Here is a 24659-nt window from a genome sequence, read left to right as displayed (position 1 = left end):
CTTTTACTAGTTAGATCAGGTTCTCATTCTCTTTATGACAGGTCATTTGGTTACGTTGTTCTTTGTAATTTTATGTTCATTCTTGAACATTACATCTTTTTTTTCTTTGTACATAGTCTTGAAGTTTCATTCTTTATAGAAATTTTCAGAATGGAAAGCTCTAGTATAAACCGGTGGTTTGAGTATGAATCTGGTCATGCATGGTGTGAAAGTGCCTACAAATATCAGACATTACCATATGTTGCAGAATTCGCAAATACAGTAAGTTATACTTTTCGTAAGTTTTTTTGAAAAAGTTTTCAAAAAAATTATGATAATAAGTTTTACATTTATGAAGAAATGTCAATTCATAATTTCAAGAAACCTTTTTATCTCGAATTGCTCATTGAACTCTGCGCATAGTGGACTTTTAAAATGTTTCGTTTTTCGATTCGCTAATATTTGTTTGTAGCATAATATTTCGTGTAGTCTCCAAGCAACATGTTGTATGGCTTCGGTGTTAACTAAAGTTTAGGAAAAAAAATATGTATGGTAGAAATTTAGAACGGGGAGGTTTCTGATTTTTTAAAAAGAACTGTGACTTACAATTAGAAAATATTTGAAGTTGGGAATGGTGGTTTTCTAATTGTAAGGCTGAAAATGCATATTAGCCTCACGTTTTGATCAATTTTCCACTACCAATGAAATTAAAAATAAAACATTTCAGAAAAGATTTTCGGGGTACGGCTATTACATAAAATAAAAAAAATTAATGTCCAAAATGGATAAAAAACTTTAAATCTAAAATCTAAAAGTGCTGGAAAATGTACCGGGTTTCGCGGTAAGAAAGTAATTAAAAAAGTAGAGGAAATGTGGTAACATGGAATAGTGTGTGAATCGAAGAATGTACTCAGTTGTAAAACTTACGAAAAAAGCTTGAAATATCAAAATTTCGAGGGCATCACATAATTTTTGTCTTAAATATTAAATTTCTTTAGTTAAACATCTTTAACTTTATTCAAGACATTTTAGTGGTTTTCGAAATTGTAGTTTTAGTGGTCTAGTTTTTTTCATGGTTTAAGTGGAGCTAAAAAAAATCCCGTTCGTCACTAAAATTGATACCAAATATGGAAATTTATTTATATTACTAATTCCAGTGCACAAATCTGCCGATCATTGTCCTTCCACTAGTCAATATAATGCTTCTTCGAAGATATCTTCATGATGTGAACGGTGGTTTGATTTTCCCTCAGTTGTTACTCACTTTCAATGGATTAGCTTCAACATATTATCATGCAACTCTCAACTTATTTGGTAAGTTGATAGTAGTTTGCTCTTCTTACTAAATACTTTTTTCTCAAGGTCAACTTGTCGATGAACTGTCATTAGTTTGGATTATAACAGTGTTCCTTGTCGTCTACATTCCAGTTATGAAATGGTTCCCAGAGAAGTTCTCAAAAAGATTGTGAGTTTAGATATTTGTGAGCTTTTGCACTTTTAAATTTCTAGAACTCTCGTCCGATGGGTTGTTCTAATTGTAACAGCTCTCGTATCTGGTCTCTGCTTCCTTGAACCAAATCTCAATGCAATCGCTTTGATGCTGTTTTCCATTCCAGCTGCTGTAGTGATAAACTATGAAGGAAAACAGTAAGATTTCAAATTTGACTGTTTGAATGAAAATAAAAATTTTCAGGTCTGGAATCCCAGACATCGAGTCATTTCCAAGTCGAATTCTTGCACTTTGGGGAGTTGCATTTTCCTTCTGGTTTGCTGATCGTCTTCTCTGCGATTTTTGGCTTTATTTGGGTGAGTGATTGGTATACTGAATTTTTTGAAAAAAACTGAGGTACTTCACATTTAATAAGACCAAATTTCAAATATCTAGTGATAAGTTGTTTCAAATATTGGGCAGTATCTACTGTTAGTTTCAAATGCTAGTTGAATAATATAAATCTTTCTTTTCCAATAAAAAACGTTAAATTTGTTCGATTTTGAGAACTATTTCGCATTGTTTTACCTAGAAAAGTTTTGCTCCAGTGAACTTAGCTTCAACAAACTTTTTTCAAAACTTCGGTTAAAGGTTCGCAAGATAACCTTTGTAATGATCGGGCAAAGATAGTAAAATTAAATATACAGTTTTTCAAAACCAATTTTGCAATTCAGTGTTAGGTAAGTTTTTGCAATTGATGTTTCCAGGAACCCCATACCTCCATGCTCTGTTCCATTTGCTCGCCGGACTTGCCGGCTACACAATTTTCATCATGTTCTCGATGATTGATATTGAGAGCAGAACGAAAACTCACAAATACACAGCCGCAGTCCGTTATTTTCCGGGCAAGAACGGCTCGATCTTCTCGTTCCCGTACATTTCGCTCAAAGAACGTTCTCAGTGAGTATATATGGCATATCCCTCTGTTAGAATTCCATCAAACTAACGGAGGGAAAATTGTATTTGTAACGCATTCTACACAGGAAGAAAAATGCATGCCTGTGTACCTACAAGAGTGCCTGGTAGGCATTATTGAGCCTGCGTAGAAGCCTTAGTCTATGCCCTTTTAGTTTTATCCATGTACTGTCCAGTTTTTGTTTTGTGTCGTTTGTGCAATGTATTTGTGAACGTGAATCTGTGTTGATAAATGGTTTTTTGTGATATATTTTTTAAAATATACTGTTTCTAAAATCTTTAAAATTTTTCAGCAAAGTAGCAGTGCCAGTTTTTGATACAAATGGAAACTCAACAACTGTCACGGATGATATCCCAACTTGATAGTTTTTTATTAGATAATAGTTAAAAATTCATTTTATAATGTTTTATAATTTTTTTCCCAATGTTTTTACAAAAGCTCTTTAGCTTTAATTCCTCACATTTCGTTTCCATTTCTCATTTCTTCCCGTTGTCTGTCTATAGAGTTTTTTTGACCAGTTGTTTTTCTCCAAATTGCCATAAATAAGTCAACAAGTGTTTTGTTTTATAGAGAGTATCTAGATCAAACCATGAAACTTATAACTAATTGCATGGGAAGATTCAGAGATTCAGAGAAGGTGAGAAATAGAATAAGATCTTGTTTTCCTCAAGTCCAAGCAATCCAAAACTTGTTCAGTCAATCCTATTCAACGAATCCTTCATTTCACATCTATATTTGCTTTCGATTCATACCGTCATGCCGTGTCCATGTGGTCAGTTTTTATGCCTAAATACTTGTATTATATTAGGAGTTTATCTATGACAGACCAGGTGTTTTTAGTTAGTTTAAAAATTTGTTTTTTAAACTTAAAATTGAAATATTCAAATTAAAATAGTAAGGAAAAGTGAGAAAATTGTGAAATTGTAACAATAAATTCAGTGATAATAGAGATTCTTTCAATTTTTTAATTCTACAAAATTTCACAAACAAAAGCCTCGAATTTATTGAATTTGTATAGGGCACTTCAGTTTGTCAGGTACGTCTTCAGGCGAACATGCCTGTCTTCCCACATATTTTTAAATTTTAATTGGAACAGTGTAAAATCTTACAGTTTTCAGTTTCTCATAGGTAAGTTGCTCTGAAAAACATTCAGAAACAAATGTTGTGCCTCAGCAATGATTTTGAATAATTTCATAATCTAAAAATATAGAGTCAAGTAAAAAAAAACATGAAAATGAAAAATAATTCAAACCTTAAAATAACAAAGAAATATTTCAAATCCAGCAATCTTTCTAAATTACTATTTTGTAATTTTTTCATGAAAATATAAAACGAAAATTATAATTTCTTGGCAAATGCTCTTTTACTACCTCATCTTTTACTACGTTGCTCTTTTACTACGGTTTACTCTTTTACTACGGCCGTATTTTTTACTACGTTTTCCAATTTCGATCTTTTACTACAATTTGTATCTTTTACTACGGCCGTATTTTTTACTACGTTTTCCAATTTCGATCTTTTGCTACAGTTTGTATCTTTTACTACGATTAACGATTTTTTACGGCCTAATGAAAAAAAAAAGAATATCAAAAGTTGGAATTTGAAAGTTACCTTGTAGCAGATTTCAGGTATAATTACAATTTCATTCTGAAATCAACATGAAAGTTTCATAGTTGTGTTCTTTTTCCAACTTTTGAAATATACTACTGTCTGAGCGGTTTTTAACTGAATCCGACGATATCATAACGGGAAAATGAAATTTATGAAAATTTTCCAAACAAAACTATTTTGAAACTTTATTAAGCACTAATCAGTTATTGTAGAAAAATTCTAAACCTGTTGTTTTTGAAAACATTCATGTCAACTTTGTAATTTGGCATAATATTAAGAAACTCGGCAAGTAGGGCTCTATATACTCACATATCTTTTCGGGCAGAGGGAATGTGAAAAATTGATCAATCGCAAACTTGTAAGCTTAAGATAAGGAACACTTTTCCCGTGCAAACTATTTGAAAAAAAAATCTGAATGGATCCAGATTCGAACCAGCAATGACTCTACTGAAGAGCGCGCGCTTTACCACTTCTCCAAACAGGCGAGTGGCGGCCGCGGTTCCAAGGTATATGTGAAACCAACCGAGCTGTACGAAGTAGGAAGCTTCCATTACTTTTTCAGATATTTAGTTCTGAAAACTTTGTTAACTCTCCTTATCAACAACTAAATGGCCCTTTTTGTAGTTATTTCTACTGGAAAAAAATGTGCCTGTAAATAATATCCTGTTTATAAACGTTGTTGTCCAGTGAAAACATTCCCTTGACCTGAAATTTATCGATAAAAGATAAATTTATCTTGAAAACTACTTTTTCGAGTGTATTTTTAAACATTCTACAAATTCCACTTAATAGCAGGTCGGGAACTTCGGCGATTCCTCGAATAAGCTATTTTCAAAAAAAAAATTAGGCCCAAAATTTGTTTCTGAAAAACGACCCCAATCTTGTATTTTCCAGTAATAAATACAATCTGAATTTTTTTCGAAATTATTTTTCGCATCGAAATTGGAAAACGTAGTAAAAAATACGGCCGTAGTAAAAGAGTAAACCGTAGTAAAAGAGCAACGTAGTAAAAGATGAGGTAGTAAAAGAGCATTTGCCTAATTTCTTTTATTTTTCACATTATATGTCCAGTTAAAAAAAAAGAACTCTGAGAAATAAATTTTGAAAATCAGGTAAAAAAAGTTAGATGTTTCAGACGTCACCTTGTTGTTAATATGGTCTCTCATATGATTGGTGACATCAGAATTTTTAACTTGGAATTGAACATTTTAATTCTTGATTTATTATTTTCAAGATTTAATTTTAAGTTTTAAAAATAGATTTTTTTTTCAAAAAAAAAACAAGGTTGTAAAAATTGTTAAAACTGGAAACATCTTTTAGCTATTTTTATTTTAGCCTGCAAGAATTGCTCCTGTGGAGAAACGTGTAAGTGTACCGTCGAAAAATGTTGCTGCGAGGAAGAGAAAAAATCGTGCTGTGAAGGAAAAACCGAGAAGACTGAGCAAAAGAAATAACCAATGAGCAAGTGAACTTTTCCCACGTCTACTACTAAATTATTGTCGATCTATAATTCTTTCGCTTATCAATCTTGTCAATTGAAATAAAACAATATTTTTCTAATTCTTTTTGGAACGAACACACGTGTTTAAATGAATGTTGTGCTAAAAACGTCACATCAATGGTACGTGAATGTTGCAAACACCTTGTCAATAACTGATAAAATCAGAAACTAGAGCTGTGACTGAATCGTATACTAGAACGGAGTCTCTCTAAAAACGTTCTAAAAACAAACAAAAAATTGTGCAAAGGATTAGAGTGCTCAAGATCAATGAGCAAACTCACAATCAACTATCTGTTATTGTTTTGGGTCTCTTCTATATCTCTATTCTTTTAGTATCATAAGTTTGTACATTGTGACAGGGCCACCCTCTTTTATCACATATTTGAAGTGGTAAACAGCCAGCAAAAACCAAATAAAAAGGCAGTGAGAAAAAGAAGAAGGCAGCTCAATTTGACTGCTGAAATTAAGAAATCATGGCTTGCAAGTGTGGTGAGTTAATCTATACTTTATAGATTTCAAAAACAATTGTGACACGTTTAAAATGGTTTTGAGAATAGCAGGCAAATCAACAAGCTTTCTAAATTTTTCTTAAAGTCAAAACTTTTCCAGACTGCAAAAACAAGCAATGCAAGTGCGGAGACAAATGTGAATGCAGTGGAGACAAGTGTTGTGAGAAGTACTGCTGTGAGGAGGCCAGTGAGAAAAAATGCTGTCCAGCTGGATGTAAGGGAGACTGCAAGTGTGCAAACTGTCATTGTGCAGAGCAGAAGCAGTGCGGAGACAAGACCCATCAACACCAGGGAACTGCTGCGGCTCATTAAAATGTTTCAGAGTTGAATCTGAAAATACCACAATTCCTACTAAACTGTGAACATCCTACTAAATTGTAATTACCTCCGAGATTTATGTAAACTAATAAATGTGTATATTACTTGTATCTGCCAAATCAAAAAATTATAATTTAATTGAATCAGGATAAATGCATGTGATGAAAGTTTATGCTTTCAGACAACTTTCTTATAAATAAATACATTTCGTTAAAGATTACGAGCAACTTCTTTAAAGGCAAAATTTTCAAAGTTAAAAAAACTGCCTCAGGTTGTGCCTACGTTTAACCGAAGTTTTATCCAACTCTTGCCAAACTCTTACTCAAGATTAAACTGACATAATAAAGGTTTTGGTCAGATTTGTGATGAGATTTGGCGAAATCCTTAAAGTATTACTAAACTTTTGCCAAATTTAAATACAAGATGATTATTGGGCAAGATCTGACAGTCCTATAAGTATTAGGTATAACTTTCAGTGAATCAAGTTCTAATTATGCAAGATTATTCATTGTATTATTATATTATAAATTCATATATTAGAATTATCAACAATAGACAGTTTTTTTATAAGATAAAAAGAACCTAGCGAAAAATTCGAAAAAGAGCACGATAAGTTTCGAAAAAAACACAGCACAAATCTTTTTTTTTGATAAATGGTTGAAAAGTCTGAGTTCCGTTTTTTCAAAGAAAATTAAAATGTTTAAAAAAATGTTCGTTTTTAAGAGCTTTTAAAAGTTGTTTTACAGTTTTCCGGTCCCCAATTATTCCGTCAATTCATAGTTGGACAATCGCTTGAAACGACGAACATCGAAATATATTCAATTGGGTTAACCCCGACTATGAAACCCTGTAAAAATAAAAAAACCAACAGAAACATATTGATGATTCATAATTGAACAACTTTTAAAAATCATAATGTCCGATTGTCATAAAAATGCTGAATTGCCTGTTCAAAAACCGCATTGAATGTTTGATTTCAAATTGTTTATTTAGAAAGAAAAATCAAAAAGTACAGACTGTTAAAATAACAGAACATCACCAAAAACAATGATAGAAAAGGAAGAGTTTTGTATCAACGGAACAAACAGATTAGTGTCGCTCACGACACTGGTCACTCATCGTTTTTCTGACCTTTCCGTTCCAGAAGACCTTCATTTTTCGATTCTGATTTGTAATCCCAGTTCGCCAAACTTTATGATCTACGACGCCGTGATTTTTTCGCGCAGTAGTTATCATTGATTTGTGATTGGGTCGATTGGGGACTTGTTCTTTACAAATTGTCATGTAATCAAAAAAATGAATGATAGAAGGGTAGGTGGAGACAAAGAATATGCGAGACAGGTCAAAAAATTATTAGATCTTTTGTGTTGACTTGACTCGTAATTTTAAAAGACTTGTCAACTTTAACTTGAATTCTAAAAGCTAAATTTGTTTTAACACTTTTCGGCTTTAGATAGTACCTTTTCATGACAATGTATTTTACCAACTATAATATTTTGAATACCACCTCCCTGATATTTTAATAAATTTAAATTTGAGTTACATCAACTGATGACAAAATTTCAAAGATTGAGTCTTATCCAATGTTTCCATTTTCACTACTTTATTGGTGGCATTTTTATTGAAGCATTTATATATTTTTAACCATATTATTGAACACGGATTAGCCAATCTAACTAAATTGATTTTTTCCGGATTTCTGACCATCCGATTCCTATTTTTGTGTTATGTATTATACGATGGTTTTTTTCAAACAATTTCATAAGTTTTCTTTTTCAAAAAACATCGAAATTTGAAAACTATGAACGCTCAAAAACCGGAAGTCCGGTTTGCCACCCATATATCCAACAAATATATTTTTTCTGTTTTCAATAATGTTTAAAACTCACTTTAAAGTCATTGACATATATTTCAGTAATCATTGCTCACATATAAGTTCGGCTGGCTGAATATTTTATGTTCGTTACACCAAATTGATCAAAAAAATATTAAAACTTCTCACCAACAAAACAGTTAATCTAACTGTGATCCAATCCAATAAACACGTCTCGTTCTTCAGTAGAGGGATCACACAGTTTCAAACATTCACCTCGTAATACTCAAAACGTTCACTTTTGATGACAATTGCCACCGAATTTTTTTTTGGCTTTTTGAACTTTTAAATGAAGTCTGAAAATGTTCACTTTCAAACCGAAATTTTCAAGATTAAAAATATAAACGTAATTTCCAATTTCCCCATTTCCGTTTCCATATTCAAATCTCTACGTCATTTTGTGTTCTAACTTTGTTTCACTGGTTCTAGTCAATGGTGCACTTCCAATTAGTGAACATCTCATTATCAGTAGACAAAAAAACATCATTAGATTTTTGAGTCTCTTCTTAAAAATCGTTTTCTGTCTATTTATCTTTGCTTGGTTAGTCCCCTTCTTTCTGTTCAATATGAGTTCTTCTTATTTCTAATTTTGTCGTTTTTAAATTTCATATGATAAATTTTCCTTTAACATCCTATTTGCAAGAAGTTGTAATTGTTTTTACTCAACTAAACAAAATATTCCAAATACAGTAAGTTTTTTAAGATAAATAATAAACTAATCAGCTAAAAATTGGCTTCAAAATATTCCAAAATACGCCGAATATTCTCGATTTGTCTTCCTATAAAGTAACTGTATATAAAATCTCCACAAGTGACAGTGCACTTGTATTTTTCATTCTCAAAATTATTTTTAAATTCTCTATTTTTTGGAAAAATATTTGACAAATGTATTATACCTGTGTCTCAAGAAAAGCCCAAAGAACAACAATTAGATCTTTTTGAACTTTTCCTCCTCTTTTTTCCATGTTTAGTCTCCATGTGTTCTTTTTCTCTCCCACATTTCTCACCTAACCTGACTCATCTCTCCACCCCTTTTTCTACATATTTTGCATTTGATGACTATTTTTTCGATACATATAAACGATTCGATCCATTCATTTTATATCAATTCAGTGCAACAATGAGCATAATCTCAAACAAGTACAGAGTTCTTGTTGTATTTATTGGATTTTTATGCCTGGTTTCCGTTTGCTCCAATTATGTGGTTATGAACTTTACATTTATTTGCATGAAAAATGATATGAGCTTTACAAGAGATGATCGGGGAAATGAGGTGAGTATTTTGTTAGCGATTAAATTTTTGAAAAAGTTGAAAGCTTCCAGACCTCCCCAGTCAGTTTATTCGATTACACGCCCAACGAGAAAAAATACATAATGTGGGCTGTTGCTGCGGGTACAATTATTGGAACTTTTCCGGTAAACTACGTGTTTGTCCGGTTTGGAGGAAGGTAAATCTATTGGAAATTGCATACCGTAACAATAGTTTGGAATACATAAATTTCGTTAGGTTGTTGGGTGAAAAAGTATGAAAGAATTTCCTAGATTTTTTCCCATTAAATAATTTAGGGCAAAGTAGGCTCCAAAATAAAGTTCTTTATGCTTTAGAAAAAAAAATAAGATTAAGCATTATTTTTTTATGTTCTTTAGGTGGACATTCTTCTTAGCTGGAGTCATCTCGGTCATCGCTACAACATTGATCCCACTGGCCGCGCAGACGTCGTTTCACGCACTTCTTGCCGCGCGGTTTTGTCAGGTTTGTGTTGTTTTCTTGTGAATCACTTTTGATGATATGATAAGCTTTGTGACCTCCAATCTTTGCAGGGACTTGCATTTGCGGCAGACTTTGCGGCGATTGGCTTGTTAACTGTCAGATGGGCCCCACTATCTGAAACTGCAATTTTTCTTGGTGCACTTACTTCGTTTACCAATTTCTCATCGGTTTTAACAAATGCAGTGTCTGGAGCGGTAATTCTCAATAACTTAAGAGTTTGTTCAAGTTTATAATATGTTCAGATATGTGAAGGATTTGGTTGGAGGACCGCTTTCTACGCACATGCCGTAATGGGATCAGTTTTCTTCATACTTTGGGCTATTGTGTACAATGATGATCCAGAAAAGAAAGTTTCCGCTGATGAGCTGAGGAAAATTCGAAAAAACAAGTCGGAACAGCATTTGAAAACTAAAAATGTTGAAGTACCGTACAGGGTTAGTTTTCAAAATAAAATGAGCTCAAAAAACCCAAAAACGCTTCTGTAAATTCGAAACCGGAAATAATTTGAAAATTTTCACTTACTTCTATTATATAACGACATAAATCTAGAATATTTAAAATACATTAGTTGTTTTTATCATAAAATAAACCATTCGATTCCAGAAACTTCTTACATCTCCAATTGTTCTTTGCGTTTGGTTGAATGCGTTCGCCGAAATGTCGATCATTGTATTCTTGCACACCTACGCACCAATATTCTTCAATCGAATTTTAAAGTTCAGTGTCGCTCAAACTGGATTCCTTCTTGCACTTTCAGTATTCATTCCACTTCCATTAAAACTTGTTGGTGGAATTATCAGTGACAAGGCGAAGTAAGTTATTCGAACTTTGAGGTCATGCATCACAAATCTGTTTTCTTGCCAGATGTTTCTCGGAACGCGGAAAAATGTTGTTCTTCAATACGATTTCAGTAGGACTCGTTGGTGTCTTGCTAGGATGTCTTGGGTTCATTCCTCAATCGTTGCACTATGTTTCAGTTGTTCTTTTTTCCGTGATCTTTTCATGTTTATGTCTGAACGTGGCAGGATTCTACAAATGTGCGACATTACACACTAGGTACCGCCAAACTTTGAAACTGGAATAATTTATTTTTCACAGACAATTCGCTCACGTCGTTATTTCTACAATTCAATGGATGAAATCAGTGGCGCTAATCACTGGACCAGCTCTAGTTGCAGCTATTGTAAAAAATGAAGAAAGTGTTGGTCAGTGGAGAACAGTTTTGTGCATTCTTGGAGGTATTATGTTTGTGGTGAGTTTCAGCAATAAATATTTTGAAAATAATGACATTCAAAAAAAGTTGACAATAGTTCGTTTTTTTAATTCAAATTAATGGCATGGTTCGGTAACAATTGAAAAATTTCTGCAAAAGGGTTTGTATCATATTGCAAAAATTTTCCGAAGGTCCTTATTCAAAGCAAAATTTTAGAAGAAGTAAGTAGCTAGCGTAGTTTGAGTAGCCAGTAACCAGTAGCCAGTGGAGAAATTTATGAAAGCCACTCCCGTGGTGCCAAAATGACCAAATATCATAGTAAAACATATTTTTTGAAAATTTTATTTTGTTCAAAAAGTGGTAATTTATTACTCAGTTTTTGCCACTTTTTCGGAATATTGAAAACATTTTAAATGCAAAACTTTCACCTTTCAATGTCATCTTTGTAGGATAAAACACTATCTTTCAGGCAAACATCCTTGCTCTTTGTGTGTTTACTGACAAACCAGCGGAATATACAATGGCAGATGCTAATGAAAAAACTGTCAAATATGAGGTGAACGCTGAGGAGCCTTGATGATTTTTGCCAGAAATGTTACGCTCAATTTCATTTTGTTTTACTTCTATTGATCGCAAGTTGTCCCATTTCTACATTTATTCTTTAATCTGTCATCTCATTGTTGTCCTATTTCAGAGTCAATTTTCAGACTCAAACCATCCTGAATTTCACTTAATTCCCAACTGATTACGTGTATCTACTGCCCGTTTGTTCCCTACTGCATTCCAATTTTTGCAATGAACACATTATTGGTTCGAGCACATCTCTCTTGATGCATAAACGTGTCCATCTGCCCGTTCGGCCACTAAAACATCTGCTTTTCGACTCCTAGTGCCTTTCGTACCCGCTCAATTCACCATACCATGACATTTGCATGTCTTCTCTTCTCTTTTCATTTTACTCCCCCCTCTCATTTGGACATTCGGACACACTACCACAAACTGTCCCTCTCTATTGAAATGCGGCAAGCACAGGAAACACGGTCGTAAAAAAGCATAGACGCTCTGCGAAAGCTATGAACACATACATATCTTCGAGTCATTTGAACGTTCATGGTGCTTTCGCAAATTATATAGAAATTTATGGGTTATGGGAAAGGAGTACTTGTAAAATAGTGAAGAATTATCTTAAACAAGACACAAAAACTAGAAATAAGGAGCATGTTTAAAGTGTTAAAAATCAGCTTGGGGAACAATTTTCGACAGTCATATACACTAGATACTGATAGTAGGATAACTTTCATTATATTTTCAGAGTCATCCGAAATGCGATCTCGGGGATCTGCAAAAAAATCTTGGCCGTCTTGGTTGCATTCAGATTTATATAAATTTATTAATAAACAATTTTTCTCAACTTGATGTTATCATTACTCTGAAAATTGTGCAATGAGCTGGAAGAATTGGGAAAGCTGAAACAAAAAAATCTTAAAATTTTCATCATTTGTTGTCTGAAACTGTTGCGGTTTCCAAGTCGAACTTTTCAAACCACACAACTTCCTATAAAGTACCCAAAAGTCGTCACCCTATAGTACTTTCAAACTTACAAATTTCAGTTACCCTTACATGAAATGTGATATTTTTATCCATTCCCAAATGAGCTCAACACCGGAAGTTTTGTCATTATACAATGTCTGACCCAGTTTGTCCGGTCATTCATCCACGTATTACGAACACCTGTCCTCCATTGCTCCAATGTGTATCAGTCTCGTGTGTTTGACCCATAACACGTCCACTTATCCTTAGCCCACTTAATTACCTCACCATAATACCAATGCATGGCACCAATGAATTGGATTGTAATTACACGAGAGAGGCATTTAGTTTCGCGCACTGTTCGGCCGGCCGGAGCAGGTGGCGTCTTCCAATGACCCGGTCACACTTATCCTTTCCAGATGTTTTCCTTCCGTTTTTGGTCACCCCTTCAGTCTTCTCACTATTGAAATCCGCCTTCGGAACGTTCGCCTCTCGGATTTGGCATTAAATGGCAGCTCAGTTCACGCCAGATGCAAGATGAAATGAAAAGTGCGCGAGACGTCGGTCGGACATAGTTCTTTAATCCGAACTAATTGGTTGATGGTATCTATCTACACCTTGTGAAAGGGTACTTTATTAGATTTGAGAATTATGAAATTTGTGTCTTCAATGAACAAAAGATTCAGGAATACACGGGGAAGCCGATTTTGGTGTGAATTCGATGGGAGGTTGAATGGTAACAAGATTAAGATTTGAAGAACATTGTTTGCAAAATGCGTGATTCAAGATTTGAAATTTGAATATTTCCTTTACTGTGATTTTTGAAATTTCGACAAGACCGAAAAAAAATGTAAAGGTGTACTGTAGTGTCATTATAGCTCAATATAGAATCTAGGTCATTTTGAGGTGAGAATCTCAATCTGAAACCCAGGAGTGTAAAACTTCATTATCTGTTTTCCCAAACGCTGAGTTTACAATCAAACTCACCGCCCTTATTGGTAAATTTCTACCGTTCCCGAGCTAATTTAAAATCACCGAACGTATTCCCTTGTTCAATTCAATACTATAAAATTCAATCCCAACAGAAGGTAGTGGTGATGTTTACCAGACAGGTTGTTGGGGGCGACATGTAACAATATTATAAGCTAGAACATGTCACCCATATATCTCGGTGCCAATTTTGTCATCTATTATTCATTGTTTGTCTCCCCGGGTACGCATGTATGTGTGTCAGCAGGTCCCTCTCTACCCAAAAGCTCTTCAATGCACAAACACACCTCTATTCCAGAGGATTTTTGATTGACACTTCATTTCGGTGCTCTCGGTGCTCTCAAATGCATTTAAAATCGGGAAATCGTGTTGCAGATTGTTGTTTACTTCTTTACTCACTTTATCTTCTAACACGCTTTGATCCCCATGGGTTTACCGTAATTGGATGGATGAAAAGATTGACCCGGACAAGCCGGGACAGGAGCATCTGCTCCCACCTCGGATAACCCTCACTTTTCGCAGTCCTAATTGGCATGTTACAAATTCTCGAACAGGTGTCGATTTCCGTGAGGAGGCGGAAGATGAACGATGATGGGTACCAGGACCCATCGATTTGTTATTTTTGTGACGACAGACCCAACGACAGATGCAAGTAGTACAGTATATGCAAATCGAAATGATACGGCTGTTTGCCAAGGGCACGTACAGATGGTCTGCCTGCTGCATGGGCACAACATCTAGACTGATTGATTATCTTTTAGGTATTCACGAACATGCGACTAATTGGGCCATAAGCATGCAGCTGACAGACGGTAGATGAATTAATGTTGCGGACTTTTAGGTAATAAATTACTGATAAATATACCCTCAGCTTGAGATAAATTATTTTGGATATAGGGCTAGCTCTTGCAACTTTGTATATTCTCACAATAATATTCCAAATGTGGCCAAAATTGAGGTCTCTAGGTAGTACATTTATCGTCGTACAGTTTGATTTTCTGTACAGATTAAAAATTTAACCACGATTCAAACTCAAACTATTTCGTATGCTTCTGCTCAATGCTAAGATAACTGATTATGGCATTCACAACACAATGCACATATTCCCTCACTTCAGTCTTTGCTCAAATTCAACTTTGCGAGGCACCCATCAAAAAACCTGTTCATCAAAGAGTCCCATCATCTCGCCAAACGTTTCCATAGCAACAAATCGGAACACTAAACGCGCGCCTGGCACGGTCACTGTCGGTGTCATCAACCCATGGCACTGCGTTCCTTTTTTAATGCACTGCTCACTTTTTAATTTATGCTCATCTTCTCTTCCGTGAGCACTTCTAAACGCGGCTCGTCCCAAGAGACACCAGGAGACACCTGCCCGTGTTGCTACCAAATATGGAAAAGTGATTGACTTGGAAGAGGAGATGTGCTACAAGTGGTAAACAATTTGGGCGATTGAAAGTATAAAAGAAAGAGGAGGTGGAATAAACGTCCGCTAATTGACGCCTTCTTATTACGCGTGGAATTATACAACTGTTCGTAACACATATTGTTCGCCAATTAGGCGAGTACACCTGGTTTACAGGCAAAATAAGATTTATGGGAGCAAGGATAATTGTAGATCATAAAAATACATACCGTTATAAAATTACTGATATTTGTATCAAATATATTTGTACAGACTTATAGACTCTTTAGATTCTTTCCAGTGATTCTCTGAATTTAAAATATTATTTTTGCGGCAGTGGGGAAATTGTTAAAAACCACTCTTATGGTGCCAAAATTAGCAGATATTATAGTGCAACTTTTCAATTTTTTTTTGTTGTTTTTTTCACTTTTTGGAAGTCGTCGATCAAAAACAATTATACCTTCGAATTTTATAGTTTACTTATGTTTAAAATTAATATTTATCAAGCACTGAGAGGAATTCGAACATGCGGCATTGCTATAGTTTTCTCGAAAAGTGGCAAAAACTTAGTAATTGCCACTTTTCAAATGCCAATAAAAATTTCATTGATAAAATCTCAATCCAAAGAATTTCTGTGGAAGGAAAAATTCAACAGTGAACACAAATAAAATTTCACAATAGGTTACGAAATGCCCAATTTCAAGCTATTGAGAATTCATCAGTTGTTTTACTGAGATTTTCCCTTTTTCTTCTATCCCTCAAAAGTTACACAACTCAAAAATCGAATTTCTAGATTTCGTCACTCATCTATCAAATTTACCCATTGACAATCTTTATTTTTGACGAAAAAAACATTGAAATTTCCAATTTCACAAAATCTCGACCCAATTTCCATGTTAATTGCTCACTCGCTCCCCTTCTTGTAAGGTGTCTTCGGGGCGGAGACTCGGGAGCAGCAGCTGCCAGCCTTGTGCCTTCTCCCATATAAAAGGAGGTTAGTGTGTACGTGCCACGGTCAATTGAGGACACCAGACGGTCAGAGTCAGACACCTTTTCTTTTTTCGTTCACATCTACCGTAACCCATATCTTTTTTCGATCCATTTTATATCGTTTTGATTTCAGAAGGCCATGGTGCCTATGAATGACTTTTGGGTCAAAGCAATATTATCATCGACGAATCCGAGTCCAGTGCCGTCTACAACATCTACCGTATCCAATGATGAAAATTTGGATAAAACGTTGGACTTTGACTGTTCCACGCAAACAGTGTTCCCTACACTTCCAATGTTCTGGAACCCAACGCTAGTTCAACAGATGCTTGCGCTCTACCAGATCCAGCAGCAGCAAATTCAGTTCAGCGCGAAGCTGGCACCTCAACCGGTTAGTGATAGGTGTGTCTTATCTAGACATTGATACCTTTTTTCTTAATTGAAAGATCAAAAATTTATACCAACTTCTACCTGTTCTACTGATGACTATAGGGGAATGTGATTTTCACTGCAAATAAGGCGATCATAGTATTCATAATAAGTTCTCCAGATCACTTGACACTATTATGTTCTTGAGGTATCTAAAAATGTGTTCTAAAAAATTGTTTTCAGCTTTTCCAAGAACCGACCATCCAAAAAGAGTTTCTCCCATTCCCCCATCAATCTCGAAAACGTCCTCTACCGATAGACCCGAAAAAGACAAAGCTTCGAAAACTGAATGAAGACACTGTGACCAGTTCTCCAGTCAGCGGTATGTTCATAAAGGTGAGTAAAGCTATCGGCTCTTTCTAAGCTTCTCCTTCTTTCCTCTATGAGCAAAAACAATTCGGCACCGATTGTCTTAATTAGACGTGATTAGCATATGAGAGCTTTTGAAAACGAAGGCACATAAGAGGTGCCGGAAAGCGGTGCGGCGCAGAAAAAAGAAGGAGCAAAAGCTTGGGTTAATTACCACCCGCTGACCAGCGACCGTCTGCCACTTTTGTCTTGCGGCATTCTCTGACAACCGTCTCAGATTGAGCGCTCGCTTGATTTATTGCTAATGACACCGAGAAAACGAACGGATAATAATATTTTTGTTGCAGGAGGAGGCGGATGTGAAATCTGTGGAGGAGCTCCAAAAAGAAGCTGATTTGCTCGATGAGACAGCAGCATATGTAGAGGTTGGTTAGATTTGTTTAATTGAGATTCAACAATTACCGGATTCAAATTAACAAATTCCAAGCATATTGTTTTCATTCCAGGTCACCGAGGAGTCAAGACAAAAGATTGACGAGATTCCAAATGTCATTGGAGACTGTATCTGCCGGCTGTGCAAGGTGAAATACGAGGACGTGTTCAAGCTGGCACAACACAAATGTCCAAGAATTGCTCACGAGGAATACAAATGTCCGGATTGTGACAAGGTTTGTTGATTCTTTGGATTATTGCTTCTGATCAGAAGTTCTAGATAACAGGAAGCAAATTTACTTCAGACTACAAAACTTTCAAGAATTCTGATAGATTAGTCATAGAACCCAAAAACGAAAGGTTGAATACTATAGTACTCCTATACTCATTACTCCCACCTGTCAAGCTCATCTATATCACTTACTTGACTACCCTTGTATCGTCATAAGAGTCAGCAAACCATCTTAATCCCTCTCGCCACTTGACAAAACAGTAATCCAGTGCTCTTCACGAGTCGGGTTCCCTTGGCTTTTTCTATTTATCGACACCCCCTGCTGCGAGCCGGCTTCTTTCAGTACCAACCAGCTGGTCCATGATTCTCAGCTTTCTCTCTCCCTCTATCTGTTCTTTACAAACAAACACACAATTTGCTCCATTTTTGCAGGTGTTCTCATGTCCGGCCAATTTGGCATCACATCGTCGTTGGCACAAACCCCGTAATGAGCTCGGTGGCTCTCCACCCGCACAATCCTCAACAATTGTCTCCTGCTCCACCTGCTTCAACTCATTTCCAACAAAGAAGATGCTCAAGCTGCACTCGTCGACGTGTCAAAGATCGCCTCTTCAGGATTTGCTCTCAAGAGTTATTCCAACAATGTAATCACACTTTTCGACTACCTAACTCTTTACAATTTCCCCCGGTCAACCAACTATCCACTGTATATCTCCCGAGTTGACCTCATTTCTTTATCCTTTTTTGGCTTTCCAAATGATCTCCCATTTTATATACCTAATAGTCTATTTTTCTGATCTTGTCACTGATCTCCTTTTCCAAATTGCTGAGTGAATTCTAGTCATGCCATAAGATTTTTTTTGCGTCATTTCGCAGTATTATTTTGAATATCCGCAGTTCAAGCATTTATCAAGTACTTCACATACATTCCAGAGCGTCGCCTCACTGTATTTTTTTTTGCTGAAAGTGAATCTAGTCAATTTTCACCTTTTCATTTTTTCTTTGTTTGTTTTTGTGTGTTTTCTCCATTTAAGTTTTCTGGCTTTTTTTAGTTAATCAGAAAATGTTCCTTCAACTTGTATTCTAATATTTATCCAATTTTCCATGTTAACCTCCCCCTCTCCAGCTGTACAATGTGATCTCTCTAGTCTTGGTGGTTTCTTTGCAAACTGTACCGTTACTTAATAAACACTATATTATTCAATAAATTTTTATTGAATCTTCAAGCATCATAATGAAACAAATATGTCTTCAAATTTTCTTTCCATATACATTTTGTTGGAATGATTTGTTCTTCTTTCGGATCTCTTCCAAGAATTTCCATCTTCCACCACTGAACTCATCCTCCATTCCGCTGTTTGGATAACTGATGCGATAATGTCTTCCAGGACGGGCCGGATCGAACTTTTCCCATGCACTGGAGCCAGTTTCATTTGGATTTCCGTATTTGGCAAAGTTAGCGAACATTGTTGTGAATTTGTCAAGCATCTTGAGTTCTTCTTCCGTTGGCTCAAACTTGCTGATTATTCCGTCACCGAACAGATACCGAAGCTCCATTCCGTGCGTTGGTTCTGGAACAAAAACACATTTAGTCATTGTTGAAAAGTTCTAGTACCTACCTATGTATGGCAGATAACCCTTGAGTGGAGCGAATCCATCCGGATTGCAGTAATCGAAATTATAGAGCCAAACTTCGTCCCCGTGCTCTGCGGCATTCTGAGCAGTTGCACGAACTCCTGTATGGAAAATGGAGTCTCCAACAAATTCTGCAGCTTTTCTCATTATGGCTTCTTCATCTCCTTCAGAAATATTTTTTGTGTAGTATTCGAAAATTTCTTTACGAATTCCTTCAACATCATCTACGACGTCTTCTTTGTAATCTTCTTCTATCTTCAATCTCAAAAGATCCGTGTAATCTTTGTATGGCGTATTGCGGTCGAATGCTGAAAGAATTTGAAATAAACCATAAATATTAAAATTATAATTTCGCTCTTACCAAACAGAAGCCCCTCGTTCCCAACTATTCCGGTCATCAAAATCCGTTTTGAAGCATCTTTTCTCAACTCATCCAATGGTTTCGGGAAGAAATCCCCATCGTAATTGGGGCACAAGCTCATGAATCCAGACTGTTTATATGTATATCCTGTTTTTCCAGTAATTTTATCACATGGCAGGCTTCTCATGAATTCTAGTCTTTCTTTTGATCCTACAACATTTTTGTTAGAATAATATTTGCAAGTCAGTCAATTAGAAATTTACCTGATCCTGTAAAACCTAGCCTGGCCAGAATATCATCAAAAACGTGTGCTTCATTTTCTGCAGTACGCATTGCAAACTCACACATCGCTGATCCGGACATCGGAACCACTTTTTGGAAAAGATCTAAATAAATATAATTTTTTATCATAATTTCTATAGTTATGTCACCTCTAGAATGCGGACTCAACGTGAGAAGATCTACGCAAGCTCCACCTGCACTCTGCCCAAAAAGTGTGACATTATTTGGGTCCCCTCCGAATGAGGCAATATGTTTTTGAACCCATTGTAAAGCGAGAGTTTGATCCCATAATCCAAAGTTTCCAGGACAAACTTCATCTCCGGTAGTAAAGAATCCAAGAATTCCAAGGCGATAATTCATAGTGACAAGGATAACATCTTTCATTGGAAGAGTGCTAGAATAATAAAATGAGAAAATTTAAATTAAAAAACAGAATAAATTCGATCACGAACCTTGAAATAGAATAATCACAAAATTCTCTGGATGAAGAAATTTCAAATCCACCACCGTGCACATATACCATCACTGGGCGCGCATTTTTCTTAATCAAAAAATTGATTTAGAAAAATATGTGTTCATAAAACTTACATATTCACTGGACTCCCATCCCGGAACAAAAACATTTACAGACAGCCCATTTGCCTCATCAGGCTCATCTGGATTCACGAACATTCCTTTTTCGAGTCCTTGCCCAGAAGGTGGGCATCTGGGACCATATTTAGTACAGTCTCTAGTTTCTGTCCAGTCATCCGCGGGGACTGGTTTTGCAAATCGCATTTCGCCCGTTGGAGGCTTGGCGTATGGCATTCCTAAGTATCCATGAACCTCTTTGTCTCCCTGGAAGGTTGAAAATTAATAGCTATCACTCTGATATACATCCATTGTTAATGGAGGAATATCGTTTTCGGGGGTTTTTTGATATTATTTTCTCCTAAATTCCAAATTTTATGATGAGATTTGTTTTTAATTCTCAAAAAACATTCATATTTTATGGCGGCTCAAATTTCAAACACAAGGCCTAATTAAGCTAAAATCTGGAATTTTACCCGTTGACTAAAAAAGTACCGTAACGTTCGGTTGTTTAGAAAATAAAAATACCATTAACTATACTCCCTCTTTGAAAAAAAAATTTACATGACGATAGAGGTTTCCTAGAACAGGCCCGCAGGAAGTATTGAGAACCGTTCCAAGTGGTTCAGGCTTCAAATATGAAAGATATCCTCCCATTCTGAAAACTTCGTTTTTCTGTTCATAGAAAAAAAAAGAAGAAACAAAATAGGCATGTACCAGAAATCTATTGATAACAAATAAGCGATAGTAACCATATCTTATCAAGTTTTCAAGCTCTGTAGTTTTGTAAAAAAATTCAAAGCCATTAAAATCAATAAAAATACTAGAATTAATCAACTTGTTTTTTTTTAAACTTTTCGGACTCTGGAAAACAAGGAACAAAACTATCCAAAAATAAAAGTGAAAAAAAAAACTGATTTTTCAATCAAATGTCTATTCTTTACCCTCTATATCTCCTCTATTTATTTGTTGTCTCTCATCTTTTGCCAAACATTGTGTAATCGCTTCCTCCTCAGACAACACTCTATTTCTCTTTCGCCCCGCCTTTTTGTAGTTTATTGACACAAAATGGGTCACAAATTTTCAAAACACGAGAGGAGAGATTAAAATACAGAGAGAATAGTTAGTAGTTATTTTTTCCCGTAGAAAATGTGCTGATAACGCTTGCTTTGCTCTTGTATTTGTTTCAAAAATTGGCAGCGGTTTTCTTGAAAACTGTCTTTCATTTCACTGTCAGTTGAATCAATGTGAAAATGTCGACTTCCTTCGGTGTAAGTTTCCCAGTTTGTCACGCCGGGTATATTAGGATTTCTGAATAAATAAACATATTTTCTGTTAGAAACAATTGAAAAATACCCATATTTTGCAAAATTAGTGAACATAGTAGTCATATATTCCATCATTTTCAAATCTTTTTCATTTGCATCAAATTTGCTGTACACTCCTTCACCAATAATGTAACGTAGTTCACTGCAATGTGCAGCACCTAAAACATTTCAAAAAGTTTGAAAACGGAAAACTTTGAAAACGGAAACCTTTAAATGGCACAATGCTCCCAACAGGTCCAAAACCATCTGGGTTCCAGAAATCGAATACATAGAAATACACACAGTTCCCAGCTCGAGCTAAACTTTCGGCAGACAGTAGAACTCCAGCGTTGTACACAGAATGTCCAATGTACTAAAATAAGATATCAAATACTTATTAGTGAAAAAAGCTGGAGTTTCCTTTAAGCTTACATCAACAAGTTTTCTTTCCTCCGATTCATCACAGTAATTTGTGTAAAAATTCATTATATTTTTCTGCACATTTTCTGGATTTTCTACTACGTCACCTCTGTATTCGGATTCAACTCGTCTTTTAAAATTTTCTTCACAAGTTGTAAAATCTCCGTCTGCAAATGCTGAAAACTATCTTAATTATTTAAAGTAATTATTTTGAAATTGAACCTGTAATAAGGCCTTCGTCTTCCATCATTCCAACAATGACCGGCTTTTTTCGAGTTTCTCGCCGAAGTTCTTCAAGTGGTTTTGGGAAGAAGTCACCGTCCAAATTTGGTGCAAACGATAGATCTATAGAAACGGTATGTTTCAATCCCGTCTTCTCTAATAGTTTCTCGATAGGTAGGTTTTCAAAAAACTCCAGGAGTTCCGCTGAACCTAAAAACACAATTTATTCTCAAAACTGGTCAGATCAAAAATACCTGACCCGGAAAACCCTCTGCTTCTAGCATATTCCATGCAAACAAGCGCTTGATTTTCTTCAGTTCGAATTGCAAATGGAACATGAGCACTTCCGGACATAATTATCAATTTATGAAATAAATCTGAAGTAATAAATCTATTTTGGATTTAAGTATTCATACTTGCCTCTAGAATAAGGGCTTAAATTGAGCAAATCTGCACAAACTGCTCCAGCACTCTGTCCAAAAAGAGTCACGTTCTTCGGGTCTCCACCAAAAGAAGAAATATGCGTGGAGACCCATTTCAGAGCCAAAGTAAGATCCCATAGTCCAAAGTTTCCACGACAGGAATCATCTCCTGTAGTAAGGAATCCGAGAGCGCCGACCCGATAATTCACAGTTACGACAATGACATCTTTCAGTGGAAGAGTTCTGAAAAAATATGAATCCCATACTTTTACTCCAATAAATTATTCTACCCAGAAAGAGAATAATCACAATAGTCTTTGGATGCACTAAGCTCGAAACCACCACCGTGAATGAAAATCATAACTGGATGTTTTGCCTGAAATGTTATATTTTCTCCTCAACTCAGTTGTAAAAGTGCCCACCGATTGCTTAATTTCCCACTGAGGACAAAACACATTCAAACTCAAACAGTTTGCTTCATCTGGAATGTCTGTATTCGGCAGTTGGAGATTCTCATAGAGCATTCCAGAGGGAGGGCACCTGGGACCGTACTTCGTGCAATCTCTGGTTTCTGTCCAAACGTCCGCACTGACAGGTTTTTTGAATCGAAGTATTCCGATTGGTGGTTGAGCATATGGAATCCCCAAATAACCATGGACCTCTTCATTTCCCTTAAAAACTTTATTTTTAGAAATGAAAAAATAGTGGTTTCTCGGAATTCTCACATGACGATAAAGGTTTCCCTGAACTGGACCGCATGTCGAGTTTAAAACATTCAGAAGTGGTTTTGGTTTTAGATGTGAAAGATGACCACCCATTCTGAAACAATATAAATTATGAATATTGAATTTTGTGTCTTTTAACATAAAAAATTTAAAAATAAAACATTTTTACAGAAAAATTTGATTTTGAAATTCAAAGCGTTGTTAGAGAATTGACGAGCGAAAAGTGAGAGAAGACACGCGGCGTTTAAAAGTTTAACTTTTTGCATTCATATCAGCTCACAACAGACAGTACACAAACAAATTATTTTCTTATCAACAAAATTGAGCTCTGGTCATTTATATGCCTGAAGGTCCGTTTTTTTGATTGAACTCGAAGCTTCTGGCACCAGGAAAAAATTTGTAATTAAATTCTAAAGTGCTTAAAATTTGAAACAAGTCCCCGAAGAATCATTTTCAAAAAAGTTCATTTTAAGTCAGAAATTAAATTTAGAAATTATGATAACTTAGTAAATCTCCCAATAAAAAATGCGGTCATTTATATGCCTGACGGTCAGTTTTTTTCGATTGAACTCGAAGCTTCTGGCACCTAGAAAAAAATGTAATTAAATTCTGAAAGCGCTTAAAATTTGAAACAAGTCCCCGAAGGAACATTTCAAAAAAATGTCATTTTTAGTCAGATATTAATTTTTGAAATTATGATAACTAAATAAATCTCCCAATAAAAAATGCGGTAATTTATATGCCTGACGGTCAGTTTTTTCGATTAAACTCGAAGCTTCTGGCACCTAGAAGAATTTTGTAATTAAATTCTGAAAGCGTGTGAAATTCAAAACAAGTCCCCGAAGAAACATTTCAAAAGTAGTTCATTTTAAGTCAGATACTAATTTTTGAAATTGTTAAAGTAAATAAATCTCCCAATAAAAAAATGCGGTCATTCATATACCTGAAGGTCAGTTTTTTTGATTGAACTCGAAGCTTCTGGCACCTAGAAATATTTTCTAATTTAATTCTGAAAGCGCTTAGAATTTGAAAAAATCTGGAAAGTTGTAGAATTTTCTAGAAAGATCTGAAAAGGTCTAGAATATTTTTAGAAAAATCTTGAAAGTTTTAGAATTTTCTTGAAAGTCCGCAAAACTCCAGGAAAATGTGTAACTGTACAAAAATGTTACATTAGCACTTTAAAATAAGCGTACACCAGTCGGAGCACGCGCTTTGCGC

General features: G+C 35.3%; 7 protein-coding genes and 9 non-coding genes across 16 annotated transcripts; 7 read left to right on the top strand and 9 right to left on the bottom strand.

Annotated features, from left to right (window-relative positions):
- Positions 1-149: 149 nt before the first annotated feature.
- Positions 150-2625, top strand: W02F12.2 (Alkaline ceramidase). Its single transcript, NM_001383326.2, has 6 exons — positions 150-261; positions 1137-1293; positions 1342-1444; positions 1489-1626; positions 1673-1785; positions 2176-2625. The coding sequence occupies exons 1-6, from the start codon at positions 151-153 to the stop codon at positions 2370-2372; spliced, it is 819 nt and encodes a 272-aa protein (NP_001370798.1). The 5' UTR covers position 150; the 3' UTR covers positions 2373-2625.
- W02F12.9 lies at positions 1556-1699 on the bottom strand. Its single transcript, NR_068953.1, has one exon. It is a non-coding gene; the product is annotated as an Unclassified non-coding RNA W02F12.9 (non-coding RNA).
- Positions 2626-3033: 408 nt separating the features above from the next.
- W02F12.8 (Metallothionein) lies at positions 3034-5555 on the top strand. The gene is made up of 2 exons (NM_001269138.3): positions 3034-3156; positions 5331-5555. The coding sequence occupies exons 1-2, from the start codon at positions 3141-3143 to the stop codon at positions 5447-5449; spliced, it is 135 nt and encodes a 44-aa protein (NP_001256067.1). The 5' UTR covers positions 3034-3140; the 3' UTR covers positions 5450-5555.
- A 383-nt stretch (positions 5556-5938) lies between these two features.
- Positions 5939-6431, top strand: mtl-1 (Metallothionein-1). The gene is made up of 2 exons (NM_072295.6): positions 5939-5985; positions 6106-6431. Exons 1-2 carry the CDS (start codon positions 5970-5972, stop codon positions 6315-6317), a joined length of 228 nt encoding a protein of 75 aa, NP_504696.1. The 5' UTR covers positions 5939-5969; the 3' UTR covers positions 6318-6431.
- Positions 6432-9309: 2878 nt separating this feature from the next.
- K11G9.5 (Major facilitator superfamily (MFS) profile domain-containing protein) lies at positions 9310-11995 on the top strand. Its single transcript, NM_072294.8, has 9 exons — positions 9310-9469; positions 9520-9644; positions 9844-9949; positions 10018-10161; positions 10210-10401; positions 10571-10779; positions 10832-11023; positions 11066-11219; positions 11650-11995. Exons 1-9 carry the CDS (start codon positions 9317-9319, stop codon positions 11755-11757), a joined length of 1383 nt encoding a protein of 460 aa, NP_504695.2. The 5' UTR covers positions 9310-9316; the 3' UTR covers positions 11758-11995.
- Positions 11252-11400, bottom strand: K11G9.14. Its single transcript, NR_068952.1, has one exon. It is a non-coding gene; the product is annotated as an Unclassified non-coding RNA K11G9.14 (non-coding RNA).
- Positions 11996-13838: 1843 nt separating the features above from the next.
- Positions 13839-13986, bottom strand: K11G9.9. Its single transcript, NR_068951.1, has one exon. It is a non-coding gene; the product is annotated as an Unclassified non-coding RNA K11G9.9 (non-coding RNA).
- K11G9.10 lies at positions 13839-14052 on the top strand. The gene has a single exon (NR_068950.1). It is a non-coding gene; the product is annotated as an Unclassified non-coding RNA K11G9.10 (non-coding RNA).
- A 198-nt stretch (positions 14053-14250) lies between these two features.
- K11G9.7 lies at positions 14251-14464 on the bottom strand. The gene has a single exon (NR_068949.1). It is a non-coding gene; the product is annotated as an Unclassified non-coding RNA K11G9.7 (non-coding RNA).
- A 495-nt stretch (positions 14465-14959) lies between these two features.
- K11G9.8 lies at positions 14960-15265 on the bottom strand. Its single transcript, NR_068948.1, has one exon. It is a non-coding gene; the product is annotated as an Unclassified non-coding RNA K11G9.8 (non-coding RNA).
- Positions 15266-16029: 764 nt separating this feature from the next.
- Positions 16030-16173, bottom strand: K11G9.12. Its single transcript, NR_068946.1, has one exon. It is a non-coding gene; the product is annotated as an Unclassified non-coding RNA K11G9.12 (non-coding RNA).
- On the top strand, positions 16030-16173 carry K11G9.11. The gene has a single exon (NR_068947.1). It is a non-coding gene; the product is annotated as an Unclassified non-coding RNA K11G9.11 (non-coding RNA).
- A 55-nt stretch (positions 16174-16228) lies between these two features.
- egl-46 (Transcription factor egl-46) lies at positions 16229-18679 on the top strand. Its single transcript, NM_072293.7, has 5 exons — positions 16229-16486; positions 16708-16860; positions 17181-17258; positions 17340-17501; positions 17930-18679. Exons 1-5 carry the CDS (start codon positions 16235-16237, stop codon positions 18143-18145), a joined length of 861 nt encoding a protein of 286 aa, NP_504694.1. The 5' UTR covers positions 16229-16234; the 3' UTR covers positions 18146-18679.
- K11G9.13 lies at positions 16908-17116 on the bottom strand. The gene has a single exon (NR_068945.1). It is a non-coding gene; the product is annotated as an Unclassified non-coding RNA K11G9.13 (non-coding RNA).
- Positions 18680-18693: 14 nt separating the features above from the next.
- On the bottom strand, positions 18694-21003 carry cest-34 (Carboxylic ester hydrolase). The gene is made up of 8 exons (NM_001373045.3): positions 20910-21003; positions 20364-20612; positions 20228-20316; positions 19925-20169; positions 19757-19879; positions 19494-19703; positions 19117-19440; positions 18694-19068 (listed from the first exon to the last, which is right to left on the bottom strand). Exons 1-8 carry the CDS (start codon positions 21000-21002, stop codon positions 18749-18751), a joined length of 1653 nt encoding a protein of 550 aa, NP_001360105.1. The 5' UTR covers position 21003; the 3' UTR covers positions 18694-18748.
- Positions 21004-21379: 376 nt separating this feature from the next.
- Positions 21380-23535, bottom strand: cest-31 (Carboxylic ester hydrolase). The gene is made up of 10 exons (NM_072291.6): positions 23442-23535; positions 23139-23387; positions 23007-23092; positions 22715-22959; positions 22549-22671; positions 22295-22504; positions 22085-22248; positions 21881-22025; positions 21702-21831; positions 21380-21656 (listed from the first exon to the last, which is right to left on the bottom strand). Exons 1-10 carry the CDS (start codon positions 23532-23534, stop codon positions 21476-21478), a joined length of 1626 nt encoding a protein of 541 aa, NP_504692.3. The 5' UTR covers position 23535; the 3' UTR covers positions 21380-21475.
- Positions 23536-24659: the final 1124 nt, after the last annotated feature.

Source organism: Caenorhabditis elegans, chromosome V (assembly GCF_000002985.6).
Source record: "Caenorhabditis elegans chromosome V".
In the NCBI taxonomy this organism is placed as follows: domain Eukaryota; kingdom Metazoa; phylum Nematoda; class Chromadorea; order Rhabditida; family Rhabditidae; genus Caenorhabditis; species Caenorhabditis elegans.
The sequence above is the reverse complement of the archived record's forward strand: the minus strand, read 5'-3'. Positions and strand labels throughout refer to the sequence as shown.

Bases quoted from the DNA above. Each gene is read 5' to 3' on its own strand.
- W02F12.2 (NM_001383326.2), top strand. From the start codon at position 151: ATGGAAAGCTCTAGTATAAACCGGTGGTTTGAGTATGAATCTGGTCAT. The intron at 1,294-1,341 runs GTAAGTTGATAG...TTTTTTCTCAAG, and splicing joins TGCAACTCTCAACTTATTTG to GTCAACTTGTCGATGAACTG. The intron at 1,627-1,672 runs GTAAGATTTCAA...AAAAATTTTCAG, and splicing joins ATAAACTATGAAGGAAAACA to GTCTGGAATCCCAGACATCG.
- K11G9.5 (NM_072294.8), top strand. From the start codon at position 9,317: ATGAGCATAATCTCAAACAAGTACAGAGTTCTTGTTGTATTTATTGGA. The intron at 10,780-10,831 runs GTAAGTTATTCG...TTTTCTTGCCAG, and splicing joins ATTATCAGTGACAAGGCGAA to ATGTTTCTCGGAACGCGGAA. The intron at 11,024-11,065 runs GTACCGCCAAAC...TATTTTTCACAG, and splicing joins TGTGCGACATTACACACTAG to ACAATTCGCTCACGTCGTTA.
- egl-46 (NM_072293.7), top strand. From the start codon at position 16,235: ATGGTGCCTATGAATGACTTTTGGGTCAAAGCAATATTATCATCGACG. The intron at 16,861-17,180 runs GTGAGTAAAGCT...TTTTTGTTGCAG, and splicing joins TCAGCGGTATGTTCATAAAG to GAGGAGGCGGATGTGAAATC. The intron at 17,502-17,929 runs GTTTGTTGATTC...CCATTTTTGCAG, and splicing joins AATGTCCGGATTGTGACAAG to GTGTTCTCATGTCCGGCCAA.
- cest-34 (NM_001373045.3), bottom strand. From the start codon at position 21,002: ATGGGAGGATATCTTTCATATTTGAAGCCTGAACCACTTGGAACGGTT. The intron at 19,704-19,756 runs GTAAATTTCTAA...AAAATGTTGTAG, and splicing joins GCTAGGTTTTACAGGATCAG to GATCAAAAGAAAGACTAGAA. The intron at 19,441-19,493 runs GTAAGAGCGAAA...AAATTCTTTCAG, and splicing joins GAACGAGGGGCTTCTGTTTG to CATTCGACCGCAATACGCCA.
- cest-31 (NM_072291.6), bottom strand. From the start codon at position 23,534: ATGGGTGGTCATCTTTCACATCTAAAACCAAAACCACTTCTGAATGTT. The intron at 23,388-23,441 runs GTGAGAATTCCG...AAAGTTTTTAAG, and splicing joins AGGGAAACCTTTATCGTCAT to GGAAATGAAGAGGTCCATGG. The intron at 21,832-21,880 runs GTTTCCGTTTTC...GAAATGTTTTAG, and splicing joins GAGCATTGTGCCATTTAAAG to GTGCTGCACATTGCAGTGAA.